Source organism: Vanellus vanellus, assembly GCF_965231255.1.
Source record: "Vanellus vanellus genome assembly, chromosome: 4".
Lineage (NCBI taxonomy): Eukaryota > Metazoa > Chordata > Aves > Charadriiformes > Charadriidae > Vanellus > Vanellus vanellus.
The window spans coordinates 55661437-55688857 of NC_138909.1; the positions used below are offsets into that span (position 1 = coordinate 55661437).

General features: G+C 40.7%; 1 protein-coding gene across 2 annotated transcripts in view; it reads left to right on the forward strand.

Moving 5' to 3' along the window:
• AFAP1 (actin filament associated protein 1) overlaps positions 1–27421 on the forward strand; it is a gene marked incomplete at its 5' end in the record, with an annotated part of 64431 nt that overhangs the window by 19875 nt on the left and 17135 nt on the right. For both annotated transcript variants that reach the window (XM_082482058.1, XM_082482059.1), the window contains 6 exons: positions 2622–2833; positions 5852–6031; positions 15395–15487; positions 17156–17240; positions 23590–23739; positions 27047–27258. In XM_082482058.1, coding sequence (XP_082338184.1) covers positions 2622–2833; positions 5852–6031; positions 15395–15487; positions 17156–17240; positions 23590–23739; positions 27047–27258 — 932 coding nt within the window. The remainder of the gene's footprint in view (positions 1–2621; positions 2834–5851; positions 6032–15394; positions 15488–17155; positions 17241–23589; positions 23740–27046; positions 27259–27421) is intronic.

The window sequence follows — 27421 nt, forward strand, 5'->3', positions numbered from 1 at the left end:
CAAGACTGTATATGCCTTATCTGATAACTCTCTTTATTAAAAGTTACTGGCCTGTACAATATGCCTAAATTATTATAGACTAATCTTTGGAATATGCTATTACAAATAATGTGAAAGGCCACTGTGATTTTCACCCCCTAACAGTGGGAAATTTTGATTAGGATAATTGTGAAAAGCCAATGTCAAAAGAAGCTAGAATAACCAGAAAATGCAGAAGATGCAAAAAAAGGTAGATCAGCAGCATTGGAACATGTTGTATCAATGAATCTCGGGTCTCTGATACTTCAATAGACTTAATAAAATAAGTTTATTTTGGAAAGACACTTTTCACTTTTTCTACGTTTTGTATTTCTCTCCTTTGTCTCACCCCCTTTCCCATTACAAGACCCAAAGAGTGTGTTGACTTGAACATGTACACGAGAGGTTTTCAGATCTTACCTATAGCTTACTGTCAAGCCTCTTTCATTACCCGTTGTGATGATACAGTAAGAGACGACAGGATTTAGTCACTAGTAGCCTTTCCACAACTTACCTTTACACAGTTTGCTTCCTCAATTTAGCATTTTTTAATAGGAAGTTTACTGCTTCCCAAATTCAGTTCACAGTGAATATTAGTTGGAAGTAATACTGCTTCAGAACCCTTTGAAATTACATGTATGTGCTGGATTTCTCTGCGTAACTTTCTGACTGTCTGCTAAAGCTGTTATGTATGGGTAGTAGACTGCCTATGCTATTTATGTTAAAATAGTCACTTTACAATGTGATTAGAAGCTAGTTTGTGTCCAGAGCCTGAAAGCCTCGTTTTGGACTTGATACAGCAGCTTGGAGAAACAAAGAACAAAAGCGGGATGTGGCAAAGAGCAGCAAAGGTTTCAGCCCAGATGATATGAGTCCTCCAGGGTGGTCACCCTTCCTGGTGTGCGTCACACAGCAAACTTCTACTGGCCAAGAGTTCCACAACCCAAGGAGAAGAGAAACATGGGGAGTAGTTAACGGACAGGATATGGCAAGAGGTCCCCAGAGATCCCATTAGACTGTGTGAGGATGGGAGTCCGGAAATGTCAGCCGCAGAAGCTCCTGCTGGCTTTTGTCCTTGTACAAACAGATTTGGATGAACCTGCGTGTACTGTGCCAGCAGAGTCCCTCTGCTGATCACACAACTTATTGCTAACATGAAATCTGGACTTGAACTGCTTGTGAGCCACATAGGAAGTACCTGTAGGATATGTAACGTGCAGAATTTCAATCTCTGCTTTGAAGTCTCAATCAGCACTTCCTACAATTAATTTAATCATCCGTGGCTTCTACCACTTGCCCGTATGGAGCTGCCCCAAACCAAAAGCTCCATAGCAGAAGTGACCAGAAGATGGCAATTAAATTAAATTTTTAAAAAACTTTTAAGAGCTTTTCATTTCACTTTGGAATGAAGATAAACTATTTTGTACACTTTTGTGAAAACACAAATAGGATCAGAGTATCTAGTCTTGATGCAGAGATGTGAGGTCTGGGTGTATCCCATTCTGACTTTGCACGTAGGGAGGAACTGATTTAGAATGAGCTTTCCAGCAATCCACTCTCTTGTCCTTTTCCCAATTGTCTCAGGTCTCCTTCCTACATTCCACCTGTGTCCCAAATACCTAGCTAAAGCAAATAAGAGATTTTTCTTGCACCTGGCCTAAAAATATATCAAAGTCTACTTGAAATGTTTGGATGAAATTTCAGCTATTGAAAATATTCCAATCAAGTCTCCTCCATGGGACCGTGTGCCAGTGGATAACAAACATGCCTTCAGGTGTTATTATCTGAGGAGCTTTACTTATATGTCTACATGAACAAATAAATATGGATGGTGGAAGAAAGGGTTCTGTGATAATGGCAAATTAGTTTTGTATTTTAGGGGACTGCTGGAGCTGATTGCGTTGTTGAAAATGACAGGCCTGAACAAAGATTGTTTAATTAAAAAGGAATCTTGCCATTACATTGCCAAACTCAGAGCAGGATTAAACTGTTAAGGCTAACATAACAACACATTTTTGGCAGAATGCCTTTAACTCCAGCAAAATCCGTAGTTCAAGGAACAGCATTGTCTATTCAACGTTAAGTGTATCAGTGCACGTGCTGTATTTGAGAATTGTATGAAATGTTATGATAGGTAGATAGTGCCCCATAATTGACTCTTGTAACCTTTGTCATATTCAGTGTTTGTTTCTTAGTATGTTGTACTAATACTGACATTTATGTGCCTACATTTTTCATTATGCAATAGGGCAAGATGAAGATGTTTCTCCGCAAAAGAATTACAAAACACGAATGTATCTGCTAAGCACTATTTTGAAGATTAAAAAAAATAATCTACCTGAAATTCTATTTATTCCCAGCTCATTCTTTCAATTAAAATTCCCAAGGTATCGGTGTGGGTCTTCTATAAAAATTCATAATGGAACAGGATGTCTTACTCTATTAACTTAATGTAGTGATATTACTGAGCACTGAAACAGTAATCTGTTCATGGCTGTCTTTCAAAACCTTTGCTTAAAATGAACCCTGTTGAGATTTTCAGTTATTTCCGTACACTTCATTGCTCAATGTTTTAACTTGACACTTTCATGCTTTTCTTAAAGATTATGACTCCGATGCTATGAGCAGCTCTTACGAATCCTACGATGAAGAGGAGGAGGATGGAAAGGGGAAGAAAATGAGACATCAGTGGCCTTCTGAGGAGGCCTCTATGGATCTGGTGAAGGATGCCAAAATCTGTGCCTTCCTCCTTAGAAAGAAACGATTTGGGCAATGGACCAAACTACTGTGTGTTATCAAAGAAAACAAACTACTGGTAATTTTTATTTTTATCTAGCTATATTTGCTTTGCACCTTTTAGATGATGTATTTATTTTTACGGGATTTGGGGTTTTGGAATATGTTCTGCAAAGTGGTCAAGTCTACAGTAACCTTACGAAAGAGTTTGGTCATGAATTACCTACGAACCAGAGAAGCACTGAAATTATAAGTGTATCATTTAGCCACTTAGAACTTCGATTTTTATTGCGCTTAAACTTAAATGCAGGCAGTTCCTTGATATTGGAAAGAAACCCTGGCCTATTAGCTTCTAACATATTTCATTTGGAAAAAAAAAAAATTGCTGAAACTGTAAATCCAATCTTTCATTCCCTGCGGACCAAAAATCTCATAGGGAGCTTTGTGTATGAACTGTTGGATCAGACCGCTGGAGAGAAAAGTCCCTTGTTAGACGGAGAATTCACTTGGCAGCATATGCCGTGGTAATGTATACATTTTAAACTAAACCTTGCCATCTGTTCTGGGGTAATTACAGATGCAGTATTCACATGATGCACAGCTGCATTATAGAAAGGAAAGAAACAAGTGGGTGTATTTGTTCCTTAAGCATATCTGTTATGGTTCTTTCTGATTGGAGGCACCAGTAAAAGTTTCCATAAGTTAGTAAATTATCTGCTCATAGATGTCTCTCTGTTTTCTGAAAAGAGAGCCTAATTGAGGGAAACACTCATTTTTGTGTCATTATAAGCGAACTAATGCTTACAGTAATAAATAAGTTGGGGTCTTAGGCGCTCCCAGTCTTCCTGTCCGGTGCTTCCAACAGTTGTAACAAAGTATGTAACTAATAATTACTGCAATATCCCAAATGTCAAAAGCTGATTAACAGTTGAGAGAACGTTTTCTGTAGAACCTCATTATTCGACACTCTTACAAAACAGCTCAGATGTGTTTGCTCTCCAAGTACATTTATGCTTGTGGCAGTATGGGAAATAACAGGAGGTGAAATCGTAAGTATCTGGGTAAGAGTTTTCTGAAAATACAGTTGGAATTAGTTTGCCAGTTCTCAGTGGTTACTGAGGATTTAATTTTTCTATCCTCCTCTATTTAAGTGTCGAAAAGAATGTTGATTCTGATTTGGTTTGTATTATATTGTTATAATGCCATTATGCTTAGTCCACATTTTTGTCACTGTATACCAGGATCATATTAAATTTCAGGACCAACTGATAACAGCTTGAAGAAAATAAAGAAAGAGGAGAAAAAACAGATTTTCTCTGAAGTCACACAATATTCCTTCCGCAATTATGTTTGTTGTTCTGTATAGAAATATGTTATTTTTTCTGTTTTCATTTCCTTTAGCCACATGTGTGGTCTGAAAAAGCGCTTTTTTTTTCCTTATACGGATTGTCTTTCAGTAATTCTGTAATGGGGATTAAGAAAATAAAAATCACAATAGGAGTCTAATGACCAAGTTACACAAGATTGGTTTATTGTTTGAAGGAGGACTTAGACATTTAACTTATGAGATATACAAGTAAAACAAATATATGTCCTTAGGGATTATTAATTGCTTGTGTTATTAATGCAGTTGTCATCATAAACCCAAAATATTTTAATTAGAATTAGACATTAGAAATACCTTCTGGTAGGGAATAATTTTTCACTTAAAAGTCCTTTAATATATATATACACACTTCAGTTTTAGTAAAGTATAATTATAAATAAAATATTTAAAGTAATATAAAGGGAATTCTATGCTGTTTATTGCTTCTGAAAGTGACTAAAGTTGTATGTTTTCAAGATTTTGTAGCTTGAAACATTTTTTTTTTAGTATTACAAACTTAAAATCTGTGACCAAGCTAGAGAAACTTGTAGTTAATGGGCTTTGGAGAGGGAAGGAAGATTATGAGTGATTTGCAGTGGCTGGTTTAGAGTGTCTGTATTTGCTCAGGCTACGTTGTAGTGTTTATAACATACTTTTAACAGCTACTGTCTTCCTGACAATTGCATCTTGACATGAATACTGCCACAGACATGCAAAAGTTCATGTGATTTTCTCTGTTCACATTTACACTCAACTATTCTATGTATGCATATACTCATTAGTCTTTATTATCAGATACCTTTTTAGCCTTTCTGCTTTTTTATATGAGTAAAAGCCCAACTTACGTAACTGGACAATCAAATACACAATTAAACATTGTTCTGTTGCCTGGCACTCTGTGATGGCTTGATGAACCTCAACTATACCGATGTGTTAGAAGACAGGAATAGGGACTACATCTATAGGACAAGCGATGTAACGTGAAACCCTTGATCTTTAGATCGCCAATTTAAACCTAGAGCAGGTCATCAGTGATCCACCGTGAAATGGCTGTTGACAGCACTTACTACTGGGGCAAAAAACATCGTGTAAGTCGTAGTTTTATCCAGGAGCTGACAGAGTAAACTAAAGTGGAGATTTATGTGGTTTTGCACAGCGACTGATTAAACTGAATTAGCTAAAAAAGTGACCGTCCCGTGACTTTGCCACCTTTCCACAGCGTGACAATTTTTGTACTTATCTCAAGAAGAAGAACAGCTGAGTAGGGCACGTGTCAGCGCCTTTTAGCTGCAGCATGTAGGCACTGGCATGGCTTTGCCTCGCTACGCCGGGCTGTTGCTGCAGGGCAGGGTAAGCATCAAGGCTTTAAAGTCTCTACAGGTTTATTCTGCTGCTACATGTGAGCACATATCCTAAATGACCCTCTTCCTACCTGGTCAAGGTCAAGGTTGAGTCATAAGGATAAGGCAGAGAAGCTTAATGCTCTCCATGTGTTGTACCTGTCCTGCAGTAAAAGATGTCTATTAGTGTCAGTCTGGAAGTTATTTTGCTTTACAGAGGGGATGAGGAGGAGAAATACAAAGTTGGTGTTGGCTGAACTCTGTGGTATGTGGTACAGGAGCGTGCAGAAAATACTGAAATTAAAAAATAGCATTTCTATGTAATAATAACTGTCCCGCAAGGTTCCAAAAGGTGACATCTAACTTTTGAACTTTCCGTGCATTTATTTAGTGTTACAAAAGTTCCAAGGACCAGCAGCCCCAGATGGAGCTGCTCCTGAATGACTGCAGTATCACGTACATTCCCAAAGACAGCAAAAAGAAGAAGCACGAGCTGAAAATCTCGCACCAAGGAGCGGATGCCCTGGTCCTGGCAGTACAGAGCAAAGAGCAGGCGGAACAGTGGCTAAAGGTAAGGGGGGATTTCTGAGCAGGAGCTTTTCCACCCACAAAGTGTTTCTACTGCCTGCTCGGTTGCTGTTAAAAACTGAGGTACAGACGGTAACATTGAGGCAAATCCAGACCGCTTAAATCCCGTCCAATTTGGGACCTCAGAAATACCGACTTAATGTTCAGGCCTCAAAGCAACTCCTTGGGCAGCCAGAAGCTCCCTATTACACCGCCGCTGCTGCTGCCGCTGCATATGGTTTTCACTGCTCGTTGCACAATAATCTGGCACCGAGAGGAGAGGTGGTGAATTCCCTCCCATTTGCGTCTCCAGCTCATTTTCCAGAAAGCTTTGGAGGTCAGGGCACACTGGGAGCGAGCTGAAGGTTCAGGTTCCCTAAGGTGGAAGAGGGCTGGCACCCAGATTGCTTTTTGGAGCGGTATAGATGCATAACTGCCATAGGCTACCCTGCAAAAATTGGGCATACCAACCTCACGATCACCTTTTTTAAAAAGAGTGAATCTCTCTGAGGAGATACCTGTTCGAATTGCTCTGGATGGAGAAAAACCCTTCAGCTTCCTGAAGTCAATTCAAGTTTGCTAATCCTGGTTTAGCAGGGTATCATCTGCTATGGTTTGTTCTGGGAAGGCAGGCTCTGGAGAAACGGGATTTTGTCATCTTCCACTCCTTTCTGTTCGGTGTCTGCAAATGTGGAAAATCCCAATGCAAGAGCTGCAGTTTTAGATCCTAACCAGATTACTAGTATTTATGTTGGACTTTGCCAGTCTCAAACGTGGAGGTCAGTGAAGTAGTGTGGGAAACTATCACGGCAGTTTCAGTAGCTTGTGTTAAGACCTTGAAATCCAGCCTTTTAGATGCATGTAAAAGTCTGAATGCCTCAGACTCATCAGGCATTCTCCATGCTGCGCTCTGATCTAACCTTATATGGTACTTATTTTTCTAAGCATAAATTGTATTTTTCCAAATACAATCAAATTAAACACATAGGAATTTCCTGATGGCAGATACTCTGCAGAAGAGGGAGACGTAAAATACAGCTTAAGAGGTATGAGTTCTGCTGTGGGCTAATTTACTAAACGGAAAATTAACTGTATTTTCCTATTTTGCAATATTTGAATATACCTTTGGGGGGAGGGGGGGGTTGTGTGCGTGTGTGTTTGGTTTTGACTGCAAGTTTGAATCTTAGCTTAGAAAATGCACTCTTTGCTGTCTTTTTAATAGAAACTAATCACAGCCATGTATTTGTTAGGCTTCTTCTAACATCAGTATCTTGTTTTTAAATTTTAAAATCTGGCACCATCCAAGTGTCTCACTAACTCACCTAAAGTTTCGGAAACACTGATTGGAATGAAAAGAAATTCATAAGTTGTGTTCTTTTCCAAGGGAATTCCGCTGTAATTAGATCATAGTAACCACACCATTATTTCCTGTGTTGTTCTAAACTTGGGTTTAGTAATGCTGGATTCATTGGCATTTATCAGACTTTCTTTCATAAAAATTGTTGTGTGTGTTGTTTTTTTTTTTTTTAAATTGTACATAAAGCATTCCCCACACAGGCAGACAGAGCTGTGCTAGATTTTTCCATATCCCAGATGCATTCCTGCTACTTTACCAGAAAAAAAAAAAAAAGATTTTGTACAGTTGCACGTTAACAAAGCTGTTTGTGCGGAGGGTGAATGGCCGGACAGTGTGTTATCTGCAAAGCATTTGGAGGCAGTCTGACAGCACTTTATTTAGTTCCCTCATGCTGCAAAGCTCTCTATTAATAAAAATTCTTCCAAGTACATGGCAACGCTACTGTATGCTCAACTTCCAAGTCCTCAGCGTGGCTGCAGCACTCTCTGTTCTGTGTAGTACAAACTGCCTATCCAGCAGCTAACCAAAAATGGTCTGTGCAGCTCTTGCAACAGCTCCAATGTTTTCAAGAAGAAGTATAACTTTTTGAGAAAAAAACCCAAAACATCGGTTTTTATATTTTAAAACATGTAGCAAGATTTAAGGTTTTTTTATTATTATAATAATAATTTTTTTTTCTCATTCAAGCCTTACTTAAAATGAGCTTCTGAATATCACATGTGGCCTTGTTAAGAAGTTCCTATGCTGAGAAGGAAATCACTGCTTAGTCTTGGGAGAAGTGGTCTGAGCTTTCCCTGCCTGTCACTCAGAGAGGCAGGGTCGTCCCCAGCTCTGTCACCTAGGTATGACTTCTGTAGTTAATAAAATGGGTAGATTCAGAGATTGACAATGAGAAAGGTCTCTGCAGCCACATTTTAAAATCATAACATGCCTTCTCTGTCAAAGATACTGTACCAATACATGCCAGGGGAGCCAGGTTATCACTCAGGAATGCATTCTCATGAATTCATATGTAAGTGTCAAATTAAAGCTTTACTGTTGAGCCTGAAAAGCTCAGAATGGCTTTGGAGGCCAGATTTTCCCACGAAAACTAAACCGGATTTTTTTTTTTTTTTTTTAACTCAGATGTAATCAGTATAAAATACATTTACTTAAGCAAATAATTCAAAAATATCTGTTGGAAGACAAGTGCAAAATAAATGCAGAATATTTTAGACCTTTTTTGTAAAGATGACACCAAAAAAGCCAGCTGATAAACCCAGTGCAGATTGAAGTCTAGACTGGAAACCACACAGGGAGTTTCAGGTTTACCAGCTAACAAATGCTTGATGAAAAAAGATAGCTGATGTCACCAAAGAGCCTATCGAGCTTTCAGAGCAAGGAGCGTAACTAGTATAAATTCAGGCTAGAGCTGAGATCATAGCAGTAATATGGTGTGCAACATAAAGCGGTGGAATTTTCCAGACTCGAGTCCTAAAATGTTCCCACAAAAATGTACATGAAAAAATGTGTGCAGTTACACACTCAGACCCAAACATGAGCTTTTTCCATGCGCGCCTGAGTATATGTGCATCTGTGTGCGCTTTTGTGCGTTTGTGGTCAAGTAAGGTCTTAAATGTGCCTATTTGTCTCAGCACGTCCAACGGACTGGTTGAAACTGCATTTATTTCTCAGCGTCCCTGGAAAACACTACGTTAAAAATAAAAGGACTACTAAGAACATGACATTACAAGAAGATGCTTGTTTAGTGGCTTCATTCATATAGATGAATGTGTTCTGTGTGCAAGACCTTCAGCCTAGCCCACAGAAAACTGCTCTTAATATTAAAAATACATGGATGCCAAAGAAATTAAGTTCTGAAGTAGCTTCTTGTGGAAGACTGGTAGAAGAAGGAAATGGTCATTGTGTTTGGTCCCAAGGCCTTCTCTTTCTCTTAGCATTGCCTACTGCAAAATGTATTTCTGATTTATCATGCATGAGAGATAATCCATCATTGTGAAGTACTGCCCTTGATTTTCATTTTTCCCCGACGTTAGGCACCCTTTGTTAACTTTTCTTCATTTTACGGTGTTCAGCCGTTTTGCAGCAATTGCTTCAGTTGAGGCTTTGTAATTGAGCAGTGAATCTTTCAGGCATAAGTAGACATTTCTGCATCTATCATTTTGACAATGCTCAGTCAGTTCTGAACTTGTCGTGATAAGAGGGATTTTTTTGCCCTGAAGAGAGAAAAAAAATTAAGACTGCATCCAGCCATCCAACGACCCTGCAACACTCCTTGTAGGGCTGTTAATCTGGTTGTCTTACCCCTTTCCCATCTCTGATAACCACACGTTGTCTCATAAAAGTCTTTGAAAACATCTTTTTTTCACTGCCCTGAGCTTAGTGAGGGGAGTCAAGTAACTTCTGGGCTCCAGTCTTAATGTGGACTGAGTTTTACTGAAGAATAAACTACTGACAGAGCTCTTCTTTTACCAATTTAAATCGGCACAAAACTGAGCTTGTAACTGTAAACATTGTGTGGCTGGTTTTACTTTCTATGGGAATTTCGAGCTAGAGATCTCAAAACACTTCAAACATTACTTTCTTGGCTTAAGTAATGTTCCCCAAAGAGGTTATTATCTCCATTTTGTAGCTGAGTCAAGTGCTGAATGATCGTGCCTTAAAACTGACTGGAAAAAGTGCGTTTGGGGATGTATACTCGGTACAAGTGATTTCCATATAGTGTTTGTTAGTTTATAAGTAACTTCAGGAACATACTGCGTCCCTTAGGCAGTCAGGCTGGGTTCTTTCTCCACTGCACACCATCGCCAGCGGTGAAGGCTTTGCAACCTAAATTAAACCTCCCACGATTTACTTGTCTCAAAGAGGTGGTTTTAGATACCTTGGTAGAAATCACGGCAAGGTCAGTACGTTTGCATAAGAAGTATTTAGGGCGTGATCTGGAGATGCGGCAGACCGAGCTGCGTGTGAGGGCTTTGACCAGCCTGCAGGACTGCTGCCAGTGTGCTTTGACGGAGCTGGAGTACCCCATTCCTGGCTGTCAACCAGCGTGTGTTTGTGGGACCGGCACCATGGAAAACAATACATTACTTAAAAAAAGCAGATGCATATGTAAATTTTAAAAAAATCCATTGGTGAATACAGAACCACAAACATCCACAAACATTTTTTCTCAGGGGTCAGTTTTCTTTAAGTTGCTGGCTAAAATCACAAATGCAAGCTGTAGCAGATCTCAGAGCAGAACCCAGGAGGGCTGAGACTTCATCCCTTGCTTTCACCACGAGATAGTATTCCTCCTCTCTCCTACTCGCAGCTTTGGATGGAAAATTATTTAAATCATACCTAGCTCAGATTTACGGCCTGAAGTGTGGTCTGCATCTCTGCGCCGCCTGGGCTGAGGATGCCTCTCCCCCTGCGCAGGGTACCTCTGCCCTTGCAGCAGCGATGCCTCCAGCCACCCTCCCCGGCCACCCAGCGCCCCCTCCCCTGGGCTCTGCCTGAGCCAGTGGCCATATATGGCAATAGACTTCATGGTAATAACGCAGGAGAATGGATACGGGAATTGTCTTGGTTGAATATGTCAGAGAATTATTTTTAAGGGGATACGCAGGCACTAAAGATAGGCTTGCTGGCTGCTACTCTGCTAGAATTTCATCCCCACTTTGTGCAGACAAACGGCAATTAGGCAGAAAGGTGAATCTTTTCAGGCTAGGGGATGCTCGAGAATAATGTTTTCCAGTACAGAAGGTAAAGGGGCGTTTCTCTTGGGGACTTGAAGCATAGGCTGTGATGTGAGTAATCTCTGCTTTTCCTCTGATTATCTAGGTAAACTCCACGGGGCATTTCTTCTCTGCAAAATGCTAAGAGAGTTTTGGTCCTCTCTGAAAGAGGAGGAGATTGATGCTAATGTATGTAGTTTGTAAGGGTCCAAAAGAAAGAAAATGAGAATTTAGTCATGCCAAAATGACGAAAAGTCCTGGGAAGTCTGTACTCCTCCAGCACCAAAAAAGGAGTGTTTCGGGAACAAGAAATACTGAGTTACGTCTGGAGACAAACCCTCTTCCCTCTGCTGTGTTGTGCATAAGCAGATTTCAGCTTTACCATTTTCCTGTGTTCAGAGCGCAGCAGCGGAGAGAAGAGGCAGGGGATTCAGCCCGTCCCATTTCCAGCAATTCCTGTACTTGCGAAACATGTGGGTAGATGGGGACAGGGAGGGGGTTGGCTGGATGGATGGTTACATACAGAAGTGAAGCAAATGCGCAGTCAGGCCATCAAATTTCTCCCTCGTCACTTTTGAACTCAATCATATTAAAAGTGTGAGCCTCTCCAATGAGTTCCACAAAAGCACGAGACAAGAAGAGATGCTGTAATCACATCCCTGTGGTGAGCGCAGCCCGTAGCTCGAACTCGTCCCACGGTATCCACCAGGAGAGAGGTCTGCAAGCTCCTCAAATGCAGGAAGGCTCAGTCCTATTCCTTGTCAGGTCCCAAAGAGGTCAACTACGAGGAAGCAGCTACAAATTTAGTACTTTTACTCAGAGTTTGTTGGGTTTCTGTGTGGCAGGGTCTGGCTGGCAAGCAGCTGGCTTTCTGCTTTTCCTGCATAGCCTGTGCTTTTTATCTGACGCCTGGATCTTTGACGGTAGCTGGAAAAATCTAATTTGATTCTTCTGACTTTGCACGTAGGGTAAGTATTTTGCCTCCAGTCATGGTGTGTCATTTAAGACATGAAGGTTTTATCGTAAATGTTAGTGCTTGTGTAGTAAGATAGTTTCAAAGAGAGAAGTATTCCAGACACACCACGTGGCAGAAATTCCACTGACTTCACCCGTCACTGTCAATGGCTTGGGGCAGGGAATCTTTCCATCTATCTATCCTGCAAATATTTCCCTCTGTTCCTCGTGTCGCTGCAGTCAGTGCGATACACTGGTGTATATCCTGATCCAGCTGGGGATTCAAGACCTTTCTATAACATAAATAAGGAATAATAAGTTCAGGCTACACGAGGTTTTTCCAGGTCTACATTTGAAGGAGCCAGTTCTGAAGTCTACTAATTGTAACATTGTAATGATAATTGTGGTATTTAAAATTCTTGCAGTGGAATAACAGAAGATTATTTTACATGTATTTAGTTTTGAGGCTATCCAAAGAAATGAAAGGTCTTCAGTTTTCTGATTACATTTCTTATATCTTTTAAATATTTGAATACATAGTCTGTTTATGATCTCAGTTTGATTTTCCTGGCAGATCACCCTGACTGTGTGTATATGTAACGTACAAAGGCATTAGTGGTGAGAAAAAGAGAATGATTTCCTTTTTCTAATGTGTGGGAAAACTTAAACTATTAATGGAGTATGCGCCATTACAAAGTATTCTCAGTACAGCCTTCCAGATTATGCCATTTTATTAAAAATAACACACTTGGGGATTTCCTTTGTTCGCTTTCTAGTTTTGGAGCCTCTGAGATACATTTATTCATATTTTCGCAGATTTCATTGCAATGGATAGAAGTTTGCTGACCTCCTTTCCCCACTCTCACTCGCAACAATTTTTTAATGAAAATAGCGATCTTCTGTTTTCATATGACTCCAGGAGACTGCATAGAAAAAAACTGACAAAAATGCCGAGTCTTGTGATTGAAATTATGCAAGTTGGCAACACTGGTGGAATGTTTTATCCTTAAAATTTTGAGTTAAAGCTATAAGCATGTGAAAACCACATTTATAATGGCAGCTGTCTGCAAACGTAATTATAGAGAGAGCATCCAGGCAACCATTACATATTAAAGGCGTTTCATGCTGGTGAGCTGTAGAAGCATCAGTTTTATGCCGTGCATTGAACACAATTATATTGCACATGGAAGGTGATGAGCAAGTCTTTGCCAGTGAACCCTTTGAACCCAAATGAAGTGTTCGATCCTTGAATATGCATTTACTTCAGATGTTGCTGTGAACTTCCACTTGATAGTGTGTAATTTTTTTTAATCAAAATTTAATTACAACCCAATTAAACACTTTAGCTTCTCCTTAAATATGTGAGGTATGATAAGAACCGGATTTACTTGAGTGCATGACTTTGCACATACTATTCAGTTAGTGCTGCCAAATCATTTCCCTCTGTTCTGTCTGTAACTCCCATTACTATCTGCCTTTGCCAAAATTAACTAACTGTGTGGTGTGAGCAGATGCTGAAAACATGAGCCATTGAATCAGGGTCATGCAGGAGACAGAAATGAATGTTCCCAGAAACTGTACGGTCACATTTCTCTAGGAAGAAAACAGCAGTGTATTTACACCATACTGTGGACCAGGAATTGAAAATAAAACAACACACATATATAAAAAAAAAAATTCTTAAGATTTTGGGGCATTTAGGGCTACATTTAACTCTGAGGTGCAAATGATCTGCAACAGATGTATTTAATTTTTCTGTTAAAAAGGAGACTAAGTGCCATGAAATACTGTGCTTATGTTTCTAGGACAAGATATAGGGAAGTTCAGACAGTCAGGAAAGGATGCTGAAGTGTTTTAAGATACTAGCTCAGAAATAAAAGTGTAGGTTCATTTCCCTGCTCTGCTTAGACTTTTTTTATGTGACATTGAATGAGTGATTTAATATTTCTTTTGTTCCCGAGTTCTCCATCTGTAACATGGGGCTGGTGCTCTTTCTTTCTTTATGGCATATACTGCCTGTAATTTATGATGTGCTCATGAGTTGTAGCAATAGGGTCTTTTTAAGCCCATAAACATTCGATTTGTTTAGCTTCACCCTTAAAGGGAACTTCAGTGCTGTGAAAGGACTGTTTGGTGCCCTCTTTAGCTCTTCAAGGTTTTCCACATCGAAACGGCTCAGTTCAAAACTGAAAAGATGTTGTTTGCTGGTTTGCTTTTCCTCTCTTTTTAAGAAATCTGGATTTTGACAGTTAGCTAATTGCTGTGTTCCCCGGAACTGGGAGTTCTCAGGACAGATCCTTCTCTCCGCCAGCCCGGCTTGCTGTAAACACTGTGAAGGGAGGAGCTGGATATGTAAACACGTGCACGTACATGTAAAGGGGGAGGTTTGCACGTCTAGCGGCAATGCTTCCGGCAGAGCAGGGTGCCTTCCTTTCTCCGCGTGCTCGGCTCTGCTGTCCTTGTGTGGCTGCATGGAGGTAATAAGCGGTGTGGAGCTCAGCACCCCCTCGGCATGAATCTGGACGGAGAGTCGGGACCTGTTCTCATCAGCACGAGCAATTTCAGACTCGTAATGGGCTGATGGTAACCTCACAGGAGATAAAAAACTTAGTTATACCTATAGGGAATCATCAAATGTCCTTACTCACGGTGTATTTTTACATTCATATAGTTGAAGGTTTTGAAGCTCTTCAAATTCTGTCAAAATCTCTGAGAATTTGGTTCTGGATATTTCTTTAACTTTTTAAAAGCATACTTAATGCCATTCCCATTTCTGAGAACACATTTACAATTACTTTGACCTATACCTTTATGTCAATGTGCAAGTACAATACAAAAATACCACAAAATACCACTGTGCGGTATTAACTGTAAGTCCATCAGCACTTCATTAGATCTCCAATAGCAAAATAAAAAAAGCAGCTGGGTAGTGTACTATGCAAAACTCTTGTCCTCTGACATGCGGGACCTTGGATCTAATCCCACTTTTTCATCATCATAATGAAATTAATTTGGTGGTGTCAGCTGAGTTCGTATTGCAAAACTAGCACATGGAAGTCAGCAGCGCTGTTGGTTTCTTTACTCAGGAGAGCCTTGGAGCTTAGCTTGTCTAGAAACCGAAACCTTCCACCTCTAGACATTGTGTCTCCTCCAGGTCGTACATGAAATGGCTTTGGGAGGCAGCGTGGTGAAGTTGGTGTCGTGGCAGCCTGCCTGACACCTGCCAGCCTGGTCAATGTCTATGGGGTTCTCCTTCCCATCTCCCTTCACATTCATATATAACTTCTCAGATTTGTATTTTAAGAATAATTAATAAGTTTTTGCCTTGTCTCCTAAGGTTATAAAAGATGTGTGCAGCAACTGTACTGGAGCGGTAGACTCGGATGGGCCGTTGTCTAGTTCTCCAGTGCACAAGACAGAGCTGGAAAAGGTAAAGTTATCAAAATGATTAATGCAAAATTCCTCGCGATTACTCATTCTAGGCACATTGCTAGGCACTGCATGGTTTCGGGGATGTTCAGGCTACAAAGATGAAACTGAATTTAGGTTCTGGATTTCATGTATTAACTTTTTCATGTTAGACCATTTTCTGGGACAATCTTCAATAACTTGTGCTGACTGGTGCTACTGGTTTAGACTATTAGCCCCTGTGTTGTTTTTGTCTGTTTGGATACGTGCACACCTCCTACAGAATTAAGACTTCTGCCACATCTATTCATTTGGTCACTAGCAACCAGCAAACTGGCTTGTACCCATTAGCAGCTTCTCTTTAGCCATTTAGGGTGCAGACTAAGCAGGTCTGATATGTGTGCTGTGATGCAGAGACACTCTCCGTTAAGTGCAAAGAGCAAGCGGGGATGTCACCCTCAGGGAAGAATAGCTGAAGATTATACAAAAGTTTCAAGAGAAAGTCTTTTGGTTTTGAGAATGTAGTTCATGAAGAGCTCCCTGGGCATGCCGAGGTCACCGTTTTGGCAGACCCTTTCAAGCATTTGTGCCTCAAGACAGAAACTTGGCTGTTCACATATGGTTGTCTCTGCTGCCCTGACTCAGCAGGATACGAGAGCAAGAATTAGGAAGGAGAACAACCCTGCAGTGTACGATCAGTACATTAGCAGCACCAATTTTCGCTCCTGCTCTGTTAAGGCATCCATGTGAGCAGACCCATCTGTAGACCCTTCTTAAAAGTCCCACTGACAAAGGTTTCGTCACCAAATTCCTGATGGCAGAGTCTACCCCCCTGGTGGAAGGCTGCTACAGTCAGTGGTGTTACATTGCATTGCACCTGGGATAGGAAGAGCAAAGAATCTTCCATGACAGCTCAGACCTCCTGATTTCACAAGGCAAAAGCTGTTGTGTTTGCATGCTTGCACACACCTGCAGAGTACTAAGAAAGTAACTGAAAGTGTCATAAAATAGTTATTTTCTAAAATGCATGCCATGAAAAAGGGTAGCAAAACTTCTCGTTGGTTTCTTTTTGGGATAATCTGTACATCTTCTTCATGGCTTCGCTACTTATGAGTAATGTGGTTAACAAAACTGTACTGGCATAAGCTCTTTCCCACGTCATCCTATATCTCATACGCAACCATTACAGAATAATCAGTGCTAAAAATTTGTTTCAAAAGGCTCTTTTTTGCAGATATTGAATGTACTGAAGCACCATTTAGGAATGCGCTGTTTTCTGATTAGTTGTAATTGTAAATGCATGTGAAGCTTTTTAAAGAGATAATTTTAAAGTTATTCTTATCTGATCCATGTAATTGTTCATTGCTTATCAGATAATAAACAGCAACATTTAGAGTCTAGAAATTAATTAAAAATATATTGTATAATAAGAGGTATTGAATTATGATTATTTCACTGTTTGGACTGTACTTTCAAGTATAAACCTACTTTGTGGTTTCTGTGCTTTGCTAAAGCCTATATGGCAATGTAAAAAAAAACTCTAAAACTGAATTTTTTACTGTCTTCTATTTGTCTTGAGAGCTTGAAATGTGTTATATTTCACAGTAAGCATACTTTTAAATCGACTCATGACACTTCATTTGGCAACGCTGCCAACATTGTATGTCAACTAATCTCTTTGTCCCTGCAGAAGCTGTCATCTGAGAGGCCAAGCTCAGATGGGGAGGGTGCTGTGGAAAATGGCATCGCTACCGCTTGCAATGGAAAAGAGCAAGGTACGTCTCGGATGCAGAGATGCTTGGTGTTAATAATATGTGCATATAGGGAGCGAGAGGTAGTGAAGTACCTGGCTTTTATCTTTTAAAAATAGGCAGTAAAGTTTTTTAATATTTTTATTAGGTTTAAATTTAACTTGAGAGGTGAATTATGTCGAGAGTGAGTCCTTAAAATTTTGCAGTATCAGAAGGCATTTGATGTTGTCATTGCGCAGGTAAAATCAGTATATTTAGTATAAGAAAACAAAATAGAGAAATTTTGACTTAGCCTTTTCTGTGTTCAGAAGTACAGTTTTTCAGAGCTTGGGCGACCACTATAGGCAACTAGCAGTTGCTTTTATTAACTGTAGGTGTATGGTGGCAACATAAATTGTGGGCGTATAGCTTCTAAGCAAAAAAACTATCATTGAATAGAAGGAAAGAATTGTGTGTTATATATATATGTATGTATACACATCTATACACAGTTTATATATGTGTGTGTGTATACACAGATACAAATATATATAAACTATTATATATTATTATTAACATACTAAAATGTATATAATCATGTAATATCAGTGGATTTGTGAATATATATGTATATAACCTTACATATGCGACTTTGGAGCCGTGCATATTTTGTAGTCCTTATAATCTAACAGAGGCACATCCCAAACCCAGAGGGAATTTTGTCTGAGTTATATCTAAAAACCTCAGCCCCTATGCTCTCTTCCCCACTCCCCTCTCTGCTTCCCAAAGCAGAAGAAATTCTGTGACTTTGTTAACTTGCCATATAGCAATGGTATCGTTTAGATAAGACATTTTTCTGCAGCTGTCAAGCTGAAGGGTAATGTGAGCTGAAGTGAGCACAATGTCAATACTGGCCTTGGTGCCAGCACTGTCTCGCCTTTTGACTCATTTCCTTTATCTTCTCCCGGGGTCGTTTTCCAACATTTCCTGACTCTATGGATCTCTGACATACCCAACGGTATGGCACAATGTCAGGTTTTGTGGTTTCTAGAAGCTGTGGTACATAGTTAGATTTCACTCTATGAGACCTTTTACTAAGCTTTCAAAAAACACACTACTGTTTTAGCCTGTGAAACCCAAAAGCTATGTTGTCCGCGATGTCCAAAAGTGCCTGGTGGCTCAGGTGCCCTAAGGGAGACATGCTGATGGAGCACGTGCTGCTGGAAAACCAGCCCAGCTAAGGTGTCTCAAGGAGGGTAATTAAAAATACCAGTTGCTTTTGAAAATTACCTTCAATATGTAGTAATAAAAATAATGGGCATTAATGACTGCAAGGAGATTAAAATATCCCTGGCATCATTTTAAGTGGTTCTGAATGAAGTTACACTATTTTTTTAAACAATGGATAGGAAATGCTTAAGGGAGTACGTGGGAAGGGAGACTCCGGAAAGCAGTCATCTCCAGCTGTCACCCATCGGCCAGCCTCTGCTCCGCTCTGAGCCAGCTGCTCGTTTTCCTGTGGGGAAGGAAATGAGAAGAAAAGACTTTTGTGACTGGCAGTCAGGCAACCAGCGTATTCTTTAGACTCAAAAAGATGAAGTCATGAAGGCCTTATTTCTGCTGCCCCTCAGTTCTGCAGAATAAAACAGCAGAGAGAAGGGAAGATAGAACAGGAAAACAAAACAAAACAAAAAAAAAACACTGAAATGGGCTTATTCCACTGTTTGTTAATGCTGCTGAGAATGGTTCCTTTGGGCTTCTGTCTCAGAGAGATGAGTTTTCTCAGTCTCTGGCTATTTTCAATGCTTTTCATCTCCTTCCCACTCAATAGCCACAGTCAGTCATTGGCTGCCATTGCGTGGGGTGGAAACCTGTCTGGGGGCAGGTGCTGCCTTCTGGTCTTCCCTCAGGCAGGGGGTGACATGAGCAGATAGGACAGGTGGCCTTCCTCCCTTGAACACGGGAGCTTGTTGCATGTTTAGAGAGCACAATATAAGTTGTGAACACCCCTCCCTTAGGAAAAGAGAATTAGACCTTTTGCTTGCACACGTGCATCGCTGTATTGGAGTTTGCTGGTGAACAGCAATCCGTGCCTGAAAAGCTGCCTTCTCCCCTCAGCACCATGTGCAGCAGGTGACAGATTTGTACAGTCTTGGCTACAGATGCAATTTCTAAATAATGTTCCATGATTGCTAACAATTAAGCTAAATATGATAAACTATCCCATTGTGAGTCCCAAACTGCTTCTCTATTTCTGTGCATTTTTCTTCCCAGTTCATCAATTCGTGTAGTCATTTTTCCTGTGAACATTTTGTTATTTTTTTTTTCCTCAGTTTACACAAGTCCATAACCACTAAATGTTCCCTGTTGCAAAGGGAATTGATATGGAAGGGATGAGGTTACAGCAGCTCAATCAGTAACTATCCTAAATGTATTTTTCACCAAAATCATTTATCAGGGCAAGTTGATGGATGATGTTGCTACTCTGTCAGTTAGCAGAGAGACTTCTGCTCTGTTGATGGTATCCAAACTAGGCTGAATGCGATTTCTGAAAGTTCATTTCGATTGTTCTGTTTTGCAACTAAAGGGTCTTCTTTTCTGATTCTATTTACCCTTAGAAACTTTTTTTTTTTAAATTTTTCAACAAGTTTGTTAGGATTTTAGTCAGGTAGACTCTTTAAAAATTATAACCATGGTCGTCACCAAGTTACTTTTCAGCAGTTCAACACATCTCAGTGCACAGAGCTGTAATATCACTAGTATCATATTAAGTTAAAGGAAGCACAGACTGGATGTTAGCAAAATAGCACTTTTCAGCAGAGCTTTTTCTTTCAAGCCTGCGTGATTGCAAAAAGTGCCAATTTCTAAGTGTTGAGTGCTTATACTGATCCCACTAATTGAATCGTTAGTATTTAATCTATAAGTCTTGTCTTTCTAAAAGGCCCATTGTGGTAAGATACTTTAACCTAATTGTACGTGGCAGGAGCATTTTTGCTAGGCAAGCATAGGCTCTCTGTGTTGTATACTTAATTGTTGAAATATTTTGAGGTAAATGTTTAGGAACAATGAAGGATCATCTGGCTGGGTTTTGATTCTCATGTGTATGAGCTAAATTCATATGCAGATAGCTCAGTCATACTGATAAATTAGATGACGATTGGTGTGGAAAGAGACTTTCGGCTTGATTACAGCTGGCTACACGGCAGCGCACTTGAAGTCTTACGAGATGAACCAGTGTCTCCTGAGGTAGTAGGAGCCAACAAGGAAACACCAGAGAAATACTTCAAAGGATTTAAGGGGTGCTCCTCTAAGAGGGTGACACGGCCAACAGCCCAGCTGAAGTGCCTCTACACCAATGCACACAGCATGGGCAACAAACAAGAGGAGCTGGAAACCATTGTGCAGCAGGAAAATTATGATATAGTCACCATCATGGAAACATGATGGGATGACTCGCACAACTGGAGTGCTGCGATGGATAGCTATAAATTCTTCAGAATGGACAGGCAAGGAAGTAGAGGTGGTGGGGTAGTCTGTATGTTAGGAAGTGTTTTGTCTAGAGCTTAATGGTGGTGACAAGAGGGTTGAGTGTTTATGGGAAATCAGGGGAAAGGCCAACAAGGTGGTTATCAAGGTGGGAGTCTGTTAAAGACTGCCCAACCAGAATCAAGAGGGAAATGAAATATTCTATAAGCAGCTGGAAGAAGTCCCACAGTTGCTAGCCCTTGTTCTCATGGGGGACTTCAACTTACCACGTGTCTGCTGGAAATATGATATAGCAGAGAGGAAACAGTGTAGGAGGTTCCTGGAGTGTGTGGAAGATAACTTGCTGACACAGCTGGTGAGTGAGCCAACTAGGGAAGGTGCTCCGCTGGACCTGTTGTTTGTGAACAGAGAAGGACTTGTGGGTGATAGCGGCTGGAGGCCATCTTGGGCGTAGCAACCACAAAATGAGAGAGTTTTTGACTCTTGGAGCGGTAAGGAGGGGGGTCAGCGGAACTGCTACCTTGGGCTTCTGGAGGGCAGACTTTGTCCTGTTTAAGAGACTGGTTGACAGACTTACTTGGGAGGTGGTCCTGAAGGGCAAAGGGGTCCGCAAAAGCTGGACATTCTTCAAGAAAGAAATATTAAAGGTGCAAGAGCAGGCCATCCCCATGTGCTAAAACATGAGCCATCGAGGACTGGCCTGGCTGAACAAGGAGCTTTGGCTGGATCTTAGGGGAAAAAAGTGATCATACAACCTTAGGAAGAAGGAGCAGGCAGCTCAGGAGGACTACAAGGAGGTAGTGAGGTTATGCAGGGAGAAAATTAGAAGGGCCAAAGCCCAACTAGAACTTAATCTGGCTACTGCCATAACAGACAATAAAAAAGTGTTTCTATAAATACGTGAAAGACAAAAGGAGAATCTCCATCCTCTATTGGATGTGGGGGGAAACATAGTGACCAAGAATGAGGAAAAGGCTGAGGTGCTTAATTCCTTCTTTGCCTCAGTCTTTAATAGTAAGACCAGTTGTTCTTCGGGCACCCAGCCCCCTGAGCTGTGAGACAGGGACGGGGAGCAGAATGAAGAACCCATAATCCAAGGGGAAATGGTTAGCGACCGGTACTCCACTTAGACACACACAATTCTATGGGGCTGGATGGGATTCACCCGAGTACTGAGGGAGCTGGCAGAAGTGCATACCAGGCCACTTTCCATCATCTGTCAGCAGTCCTGGCCAGCTGGGCTTTCCCAGTTGACTTGACTTTAGCAAATCTACAAGAAGGGCCGGAAGGAGGATCTGAGGAACTACAGGCCTGTCAGGCTGACCTTGGTGCCAGGGAAGGTTATGGAGCAGATCATCTTGAGTGTCATCACATGGCATGTACAGGACAACCAGGTGATCAAGCCCAGTCAGCATGGGTTTATGAAAGGCAGGTCTTGCTTGAATAACCTGATCTCATTCTATGACAAGGTAACCAGCTTAGTGGATGTTGTTTACCTGGACTTTAGTAAAGGCTTTGACGCTGTTTCCCACAGCATTCTCCTGGAGAAACCAGCTGCTCATGGCTTAGGCGGGCGTACTGTTTGCTGGGTTAAAAAACTGGCTGGATGGCCGGGCCCAAAGAGTTGTGGTGAATGGAATTAAATCCAGTTGGTAGCTGGTCACAAGTGGTGTTCCCCAGGGCTCAGTACTGGAGCCTGTTCTCTTTAATATCTTTATCAATGATCTGGATGAGGAGATTGAGTGGACCCTCAGTAAGTTTGCAGACAACACCAAGTTGGGCAGGAGTGTTGATCTGCTTGAGGGTAGGATGGGTCTACAGGGGGATCTGGACAGGCTAGATTGATGGACCGAGGCCAATGGTATGAGGTTTAACAAGGCCAAGTGCCAGGTCTTGCACTTGGGTCACAACACCCCTATGAAACACTACAGGCTTGGGGAAGAGTGGCTGGAAAGCTGTCCAGCAGAACAAGACCTGGGTGTGTTGGTGGACAGCCGTCTGAATATGAGCCAGCAGTGTGCCCAGGTGGCCAAGAAGGCCAACATCATCCTAGCCTGTATCAGGAATAGTGTGGCCAGCAAGACTAGGAAAGTGATTGTCCCACTGTATTCAGCACTGGTGAGGCCGCACCTCAAATACTGTGTTCAGTTTAGGGCCCCTCATGACAAGAAAGCCGTTGAGGTGTTGGAGCGTGTCCAGAGAAGGGCAATGAAGCTGGTGAGGGGTCTGGAGAACAAGTCTTATGAGAAGCATCTAAGGGAACTGGGATTGTTTAGCCTGGAGAAAAGGAGGCTGAGGGGTGACCTTATCACTCTCTGCAACAACCTGAAAGGAGGTTGTAGAGAGGTGGTTTTCAGTTTCTCTCCCTGGTAACAACTGACAGGACAAGAGGAAACAGCCTCAAATTGTTCCAGGGGAGGTTTAGGATGGATATTAGGAAAAATTTATTCTCTGAAAGTATTATCAAACATTGGAACAGGCTGCCCAGGGAAGTGGTTGAGTCACCATCCCTGGAGGGATTTAAAAGATGTGTAGATGTGGTGCTGAGGGACATACATGGTTTAGTGGTGGACTTGGCAGCGCTAGGTTAATGGTTGGACTTGCTGATCTTAAAGGTCTTTTCCAACCCAAATAATTGTATGATTCTCTGATTAGATTAAATTAAATTAACTTGATTTTTGGTTTTCTTATCCTTCTGAATGCCACGATTTTTTATAGTGCAGAGGTTATTTATAGGCATCCACTTTCGAGAGGGTATATAACGTTTATCTCAGTGCAGTCTGCAACTTTTTTACAAATGTTCATCTTGCACAGAATTGTTTGTCTGAACTACTATTTTTATTCAGGTTCTCTCTATTCTTTGATTAATTTAAACACACTAAAATACACACTTCTGCTTTCTTAATAGTGAAGAGGAAGAAAAGTTCAAAATCGGAAGCCAAGGGCACTGTGACTAAAGTAACAGGGAAAAAAATAACGAAGATCATTGGTTTAGGAAAGAAAAAGCCATCAACAGATGAACAGACCTCATCAGCTGAAGAAGATGTTCCAACATGTGGTAAGTGATTTCTCTCATTGAGTCTTTAAAGCACACTGCAACTAAAACTTTATAAAATTCTAGCCTAGAAATTCCTCTAAAATTGCTTCTGCTGCTATAATTCTTCCCCCAACATCAGAAGGATGCACTCAGACTGAAAAAAGAATAGAGTAATCAAGAGCTTGTCATTTGAAAAGAGACTAAAAGAACGTGACTTTTCAAATAAAATGGTAGCACAGGCTCAGAAGGAGTATCATTGCTCTTTGCAATGGTGAAGGGGAAGAGAAGTGTGGACAAAAAGAAGAAAGGAACAAGAGCTGTTTTTAAACAAATGGATATAAAATGAATATAGGCTGGACTATGAAATAAATTTAGGCTAGGAATTAGAAGAAGGTTCTTGGGAAGGGATCAAGTCTTTTATGATGGATCGTGGTGAGGTTTTATGGGATAGCAATCAAGACAGCAGTCGACTGGCCTCAGCCAAAGTGATTTGAATTTTGTTGTGGGTTCCTAAAGTGGTACATATTGGGCAAAACTTAAATTAAATTAACAAATTTCTAGTAAGCTGTTTTAACTCCTAACGTTGATGACTCCATAAGACAGCTGTGATGCTTGACAGCACCAAGGAAGTGTATAAAAAGGCATGCAGAAAATGCTTGTGTTTTGTATCTTAGCTGTTAATGTTTGCTCAAAATTTAGGACTTTGTGCAATGCACTTAGCTGATGTCCTCACAGCTCTGCTATTTTCAAACAATGCAATGTATTTACATTCTCCTGTTTGCCTGCTGGTGCTCCTGTATTGAGTAACACTTCCACACACTAATAAAGTTGAACCCACCCTTCTCCCAGTCCCTTCCAAAAAAAGATTTCCATAGAAAGAAAGCTGTGAAGTACTTGCACCAGATTCTGGATTTGAATTTGCCTTTTCCCCTTTGACTAGGAAAACTTTGGGAAACCCAGAAATCTGTGATTAAGCAGCAGTTGGCAGAACCCATCGGTGTATGAGGTGTGATAGATGCTTGCCCAATGAGAAAGCAGCAGATCCATGGACCACCACTGAGAACTTCATAGATCACAGGTGGCTCTCAAGCCACACTTTGGGAATCATTCACATAAGCAATCTTTGATTAAATAAGTGTGTGTATATATGTCTATGCATCAGCTAAGTACAGATGTGATTTATCAACAAAAAGAACAGCTGGGAAAAGCTGTGTCCCGCCAGATGCATTGTCCGAAGCATCTGGCTTCCATAAAAGCTCAAACTTCCGGGGTCTTGTAGTCCATTGATTATTCTGCATTATGAGAGACGTTAACCACAGCTGTACAATCTAATTCCTAGTATTTCTATCATTATTTCGGATATGGACATAAATACAGCCATTACTATTGCCTGCATTTGGCTCTACTCAACGCCACTTGCTGATTTTGTAGGAAAATATATGTGTCTAGGCTTTAGTCGTTGCAGGAAGTCTTTGCAGGAGTTTCTCACCACCAGAAATTTGGCTCAGTGCAATGCCCTTTGGGAGGTTGCTCCATAGTTGAAGGCTTTTACACTTTAAAAGGCTCTACCTCCCACGAACAAAGGAAAAAGCCCAGTAGGGCTCTAGGGGATACCCAACTAGAGTGAAAACTAAAACCCACCTGCACTGGGAGTCATCATGAGCTCTTCCCTAGAACATCACCAGTCTTTGACCACCTGGGCTAAGCTGAAGTGCTAATGCCCCAACTGGGAACACACTCAAGGCATTTTGGTCATGTCAACTGTTGAAGTTTTAAATAGGGATATGTGGGAGGAAAAGCATGGGATCCTACTTAGTTCAAGTGAAGTAGAAGGGTTTGGAAGAGCTTTTCTGAGAGGTGCAGAGGGGAAAAACCAAGTACTGTCTGAAAAAAAGGACTCACATTCCAAAACAAGCCAGCTGGCTTGCACGTGAAGGGTTTTCCATTTCTAGGGATTATGCATAATGCACATGTATATGGGGTTTTGTTACAGGAGGAGAGCTGGAGAGTGTGATCATCACAAGGAGCCAAAATCAGAGGGTTGTGCACATCCTCCTTTTTTTATGGCACCTTCCAAGATGTGCGCAATTCTGATCTGCTATATCCTGTTGGATCAAACTTTGACATTGGAACCATAATGTTGGAAGAGAAACCCAGTAAAATTAATGATAAGTCCTGGTTTTAATGAAAACCAAAGAGATAGCTATCCAACAGGATTAAATGAAAATCAGACCTGAGATAGAAGACAATTTTTTTTACATAAATTCTGGCCTGTGCAAGATATCATTTCTTTCCCTCTTCATAGCCTGTTTGGAAGCAGCAACATGCTGAATTCATGTACCGTTAGTAATATGGAAGCAAGAGTAAAAGATTTTTTTTTTTTTTTTCATACCCATAAGGTAGGAGAACTGGGCATTGTCTTGATTTTAAGGTTTGAGACTGGAATGATTGTTGCTACGGTACAGAGAAGGAAAAACACAAAACATTGCCCATTTAATGACATTATATGCCTAGACACTGTATCTAATATAAAGCATGATAAGAAAAGTGGGGCTTTTAAAAGGCAATTTGTTCATGAAATTTTGAGTTGTTGTAAGGGTACTGTATTGTCCCTGGAAAAAAAAAAAAATCTTTGTTTAAATTTTTGTCTTAAAGTTTAGTTGAATTTCATATATATTTACTTCTTGAATTTTAAACAAATATGAATTTTATTCTTGTTGGCATTGGCAGTGATCTTTTAAATTCTGCTTTAAAAGCATTGCAAACCAAGCCTGAATTCTTCTTTCTAAATGAAATTAGAACATGTAACATCAACACTTAGTAGGTCTTTAAAACACTGATTTTGGATGTTACAGAAGGTAGCTTATCACTTAATTATATGATATGAGCTGTGATTTTTCCAGAAAATTTCAGTCAGCCACAGTGATCAAAGCCTTTACACATGGAGAAGGTGGGTCTTCTGTGTGAGCACATTGGCTGTGTATGTACCTTTTTATCACTGTCCCTCTCGCATTCTTACTAAAGTCTTGGGGATCGGTGTGCTCCTGCTTAACCAGCCACTGCAGTGAATAACACAGAACAGCCATTTGCACGTGAGTGGGATCACATCTTTATATGCTTTTTGCTAGGTTATTGGCACAGTGAAAATTTTCATTAGAAGAAGTGGGGCAGGGTCATTTAGTTGTCTTCATAAAATCCATCTGGACTTTCTATTATAAGAGGAATAAGTTGTTTAAGTGCTAGCATTACACTGAAAAGTAAGTTTCTTTTTTTTTTTCTTTTTTAAAAAAGTCAGGAATAAAATATCTCACGTTTCATTTTATTGCAGGATATCTCAACGTGCTCTCAAATAACCGTTGGCGTGAGCGCTGGTGCAGAGTGAAAGACAATAAACTCATTTTCCACAAGGACAGGACAGATTTGAAGACACATATTGTTTCTATCCCTCTCCGTGGCTGCGAAGTCATCCCGGGACTGGATTCAAAGCATCCTCTGACCTTCCGCCTGCTCCGAAATGGGCAGGAGGTTGCTGTGCTTGAGGTGCGGTGGTTGCTAATGGCTATGACTTGTAGAAACACCCACAAGATAAATTAGGGAAGCACTTTCATACAACCTGGGCATTCAAAAAAATCTCTGGAATAATATTATTGCAGAGCTGGATAATAAATACTGGAAGGAGAAATAAAATACTAAGAGCTGCAGG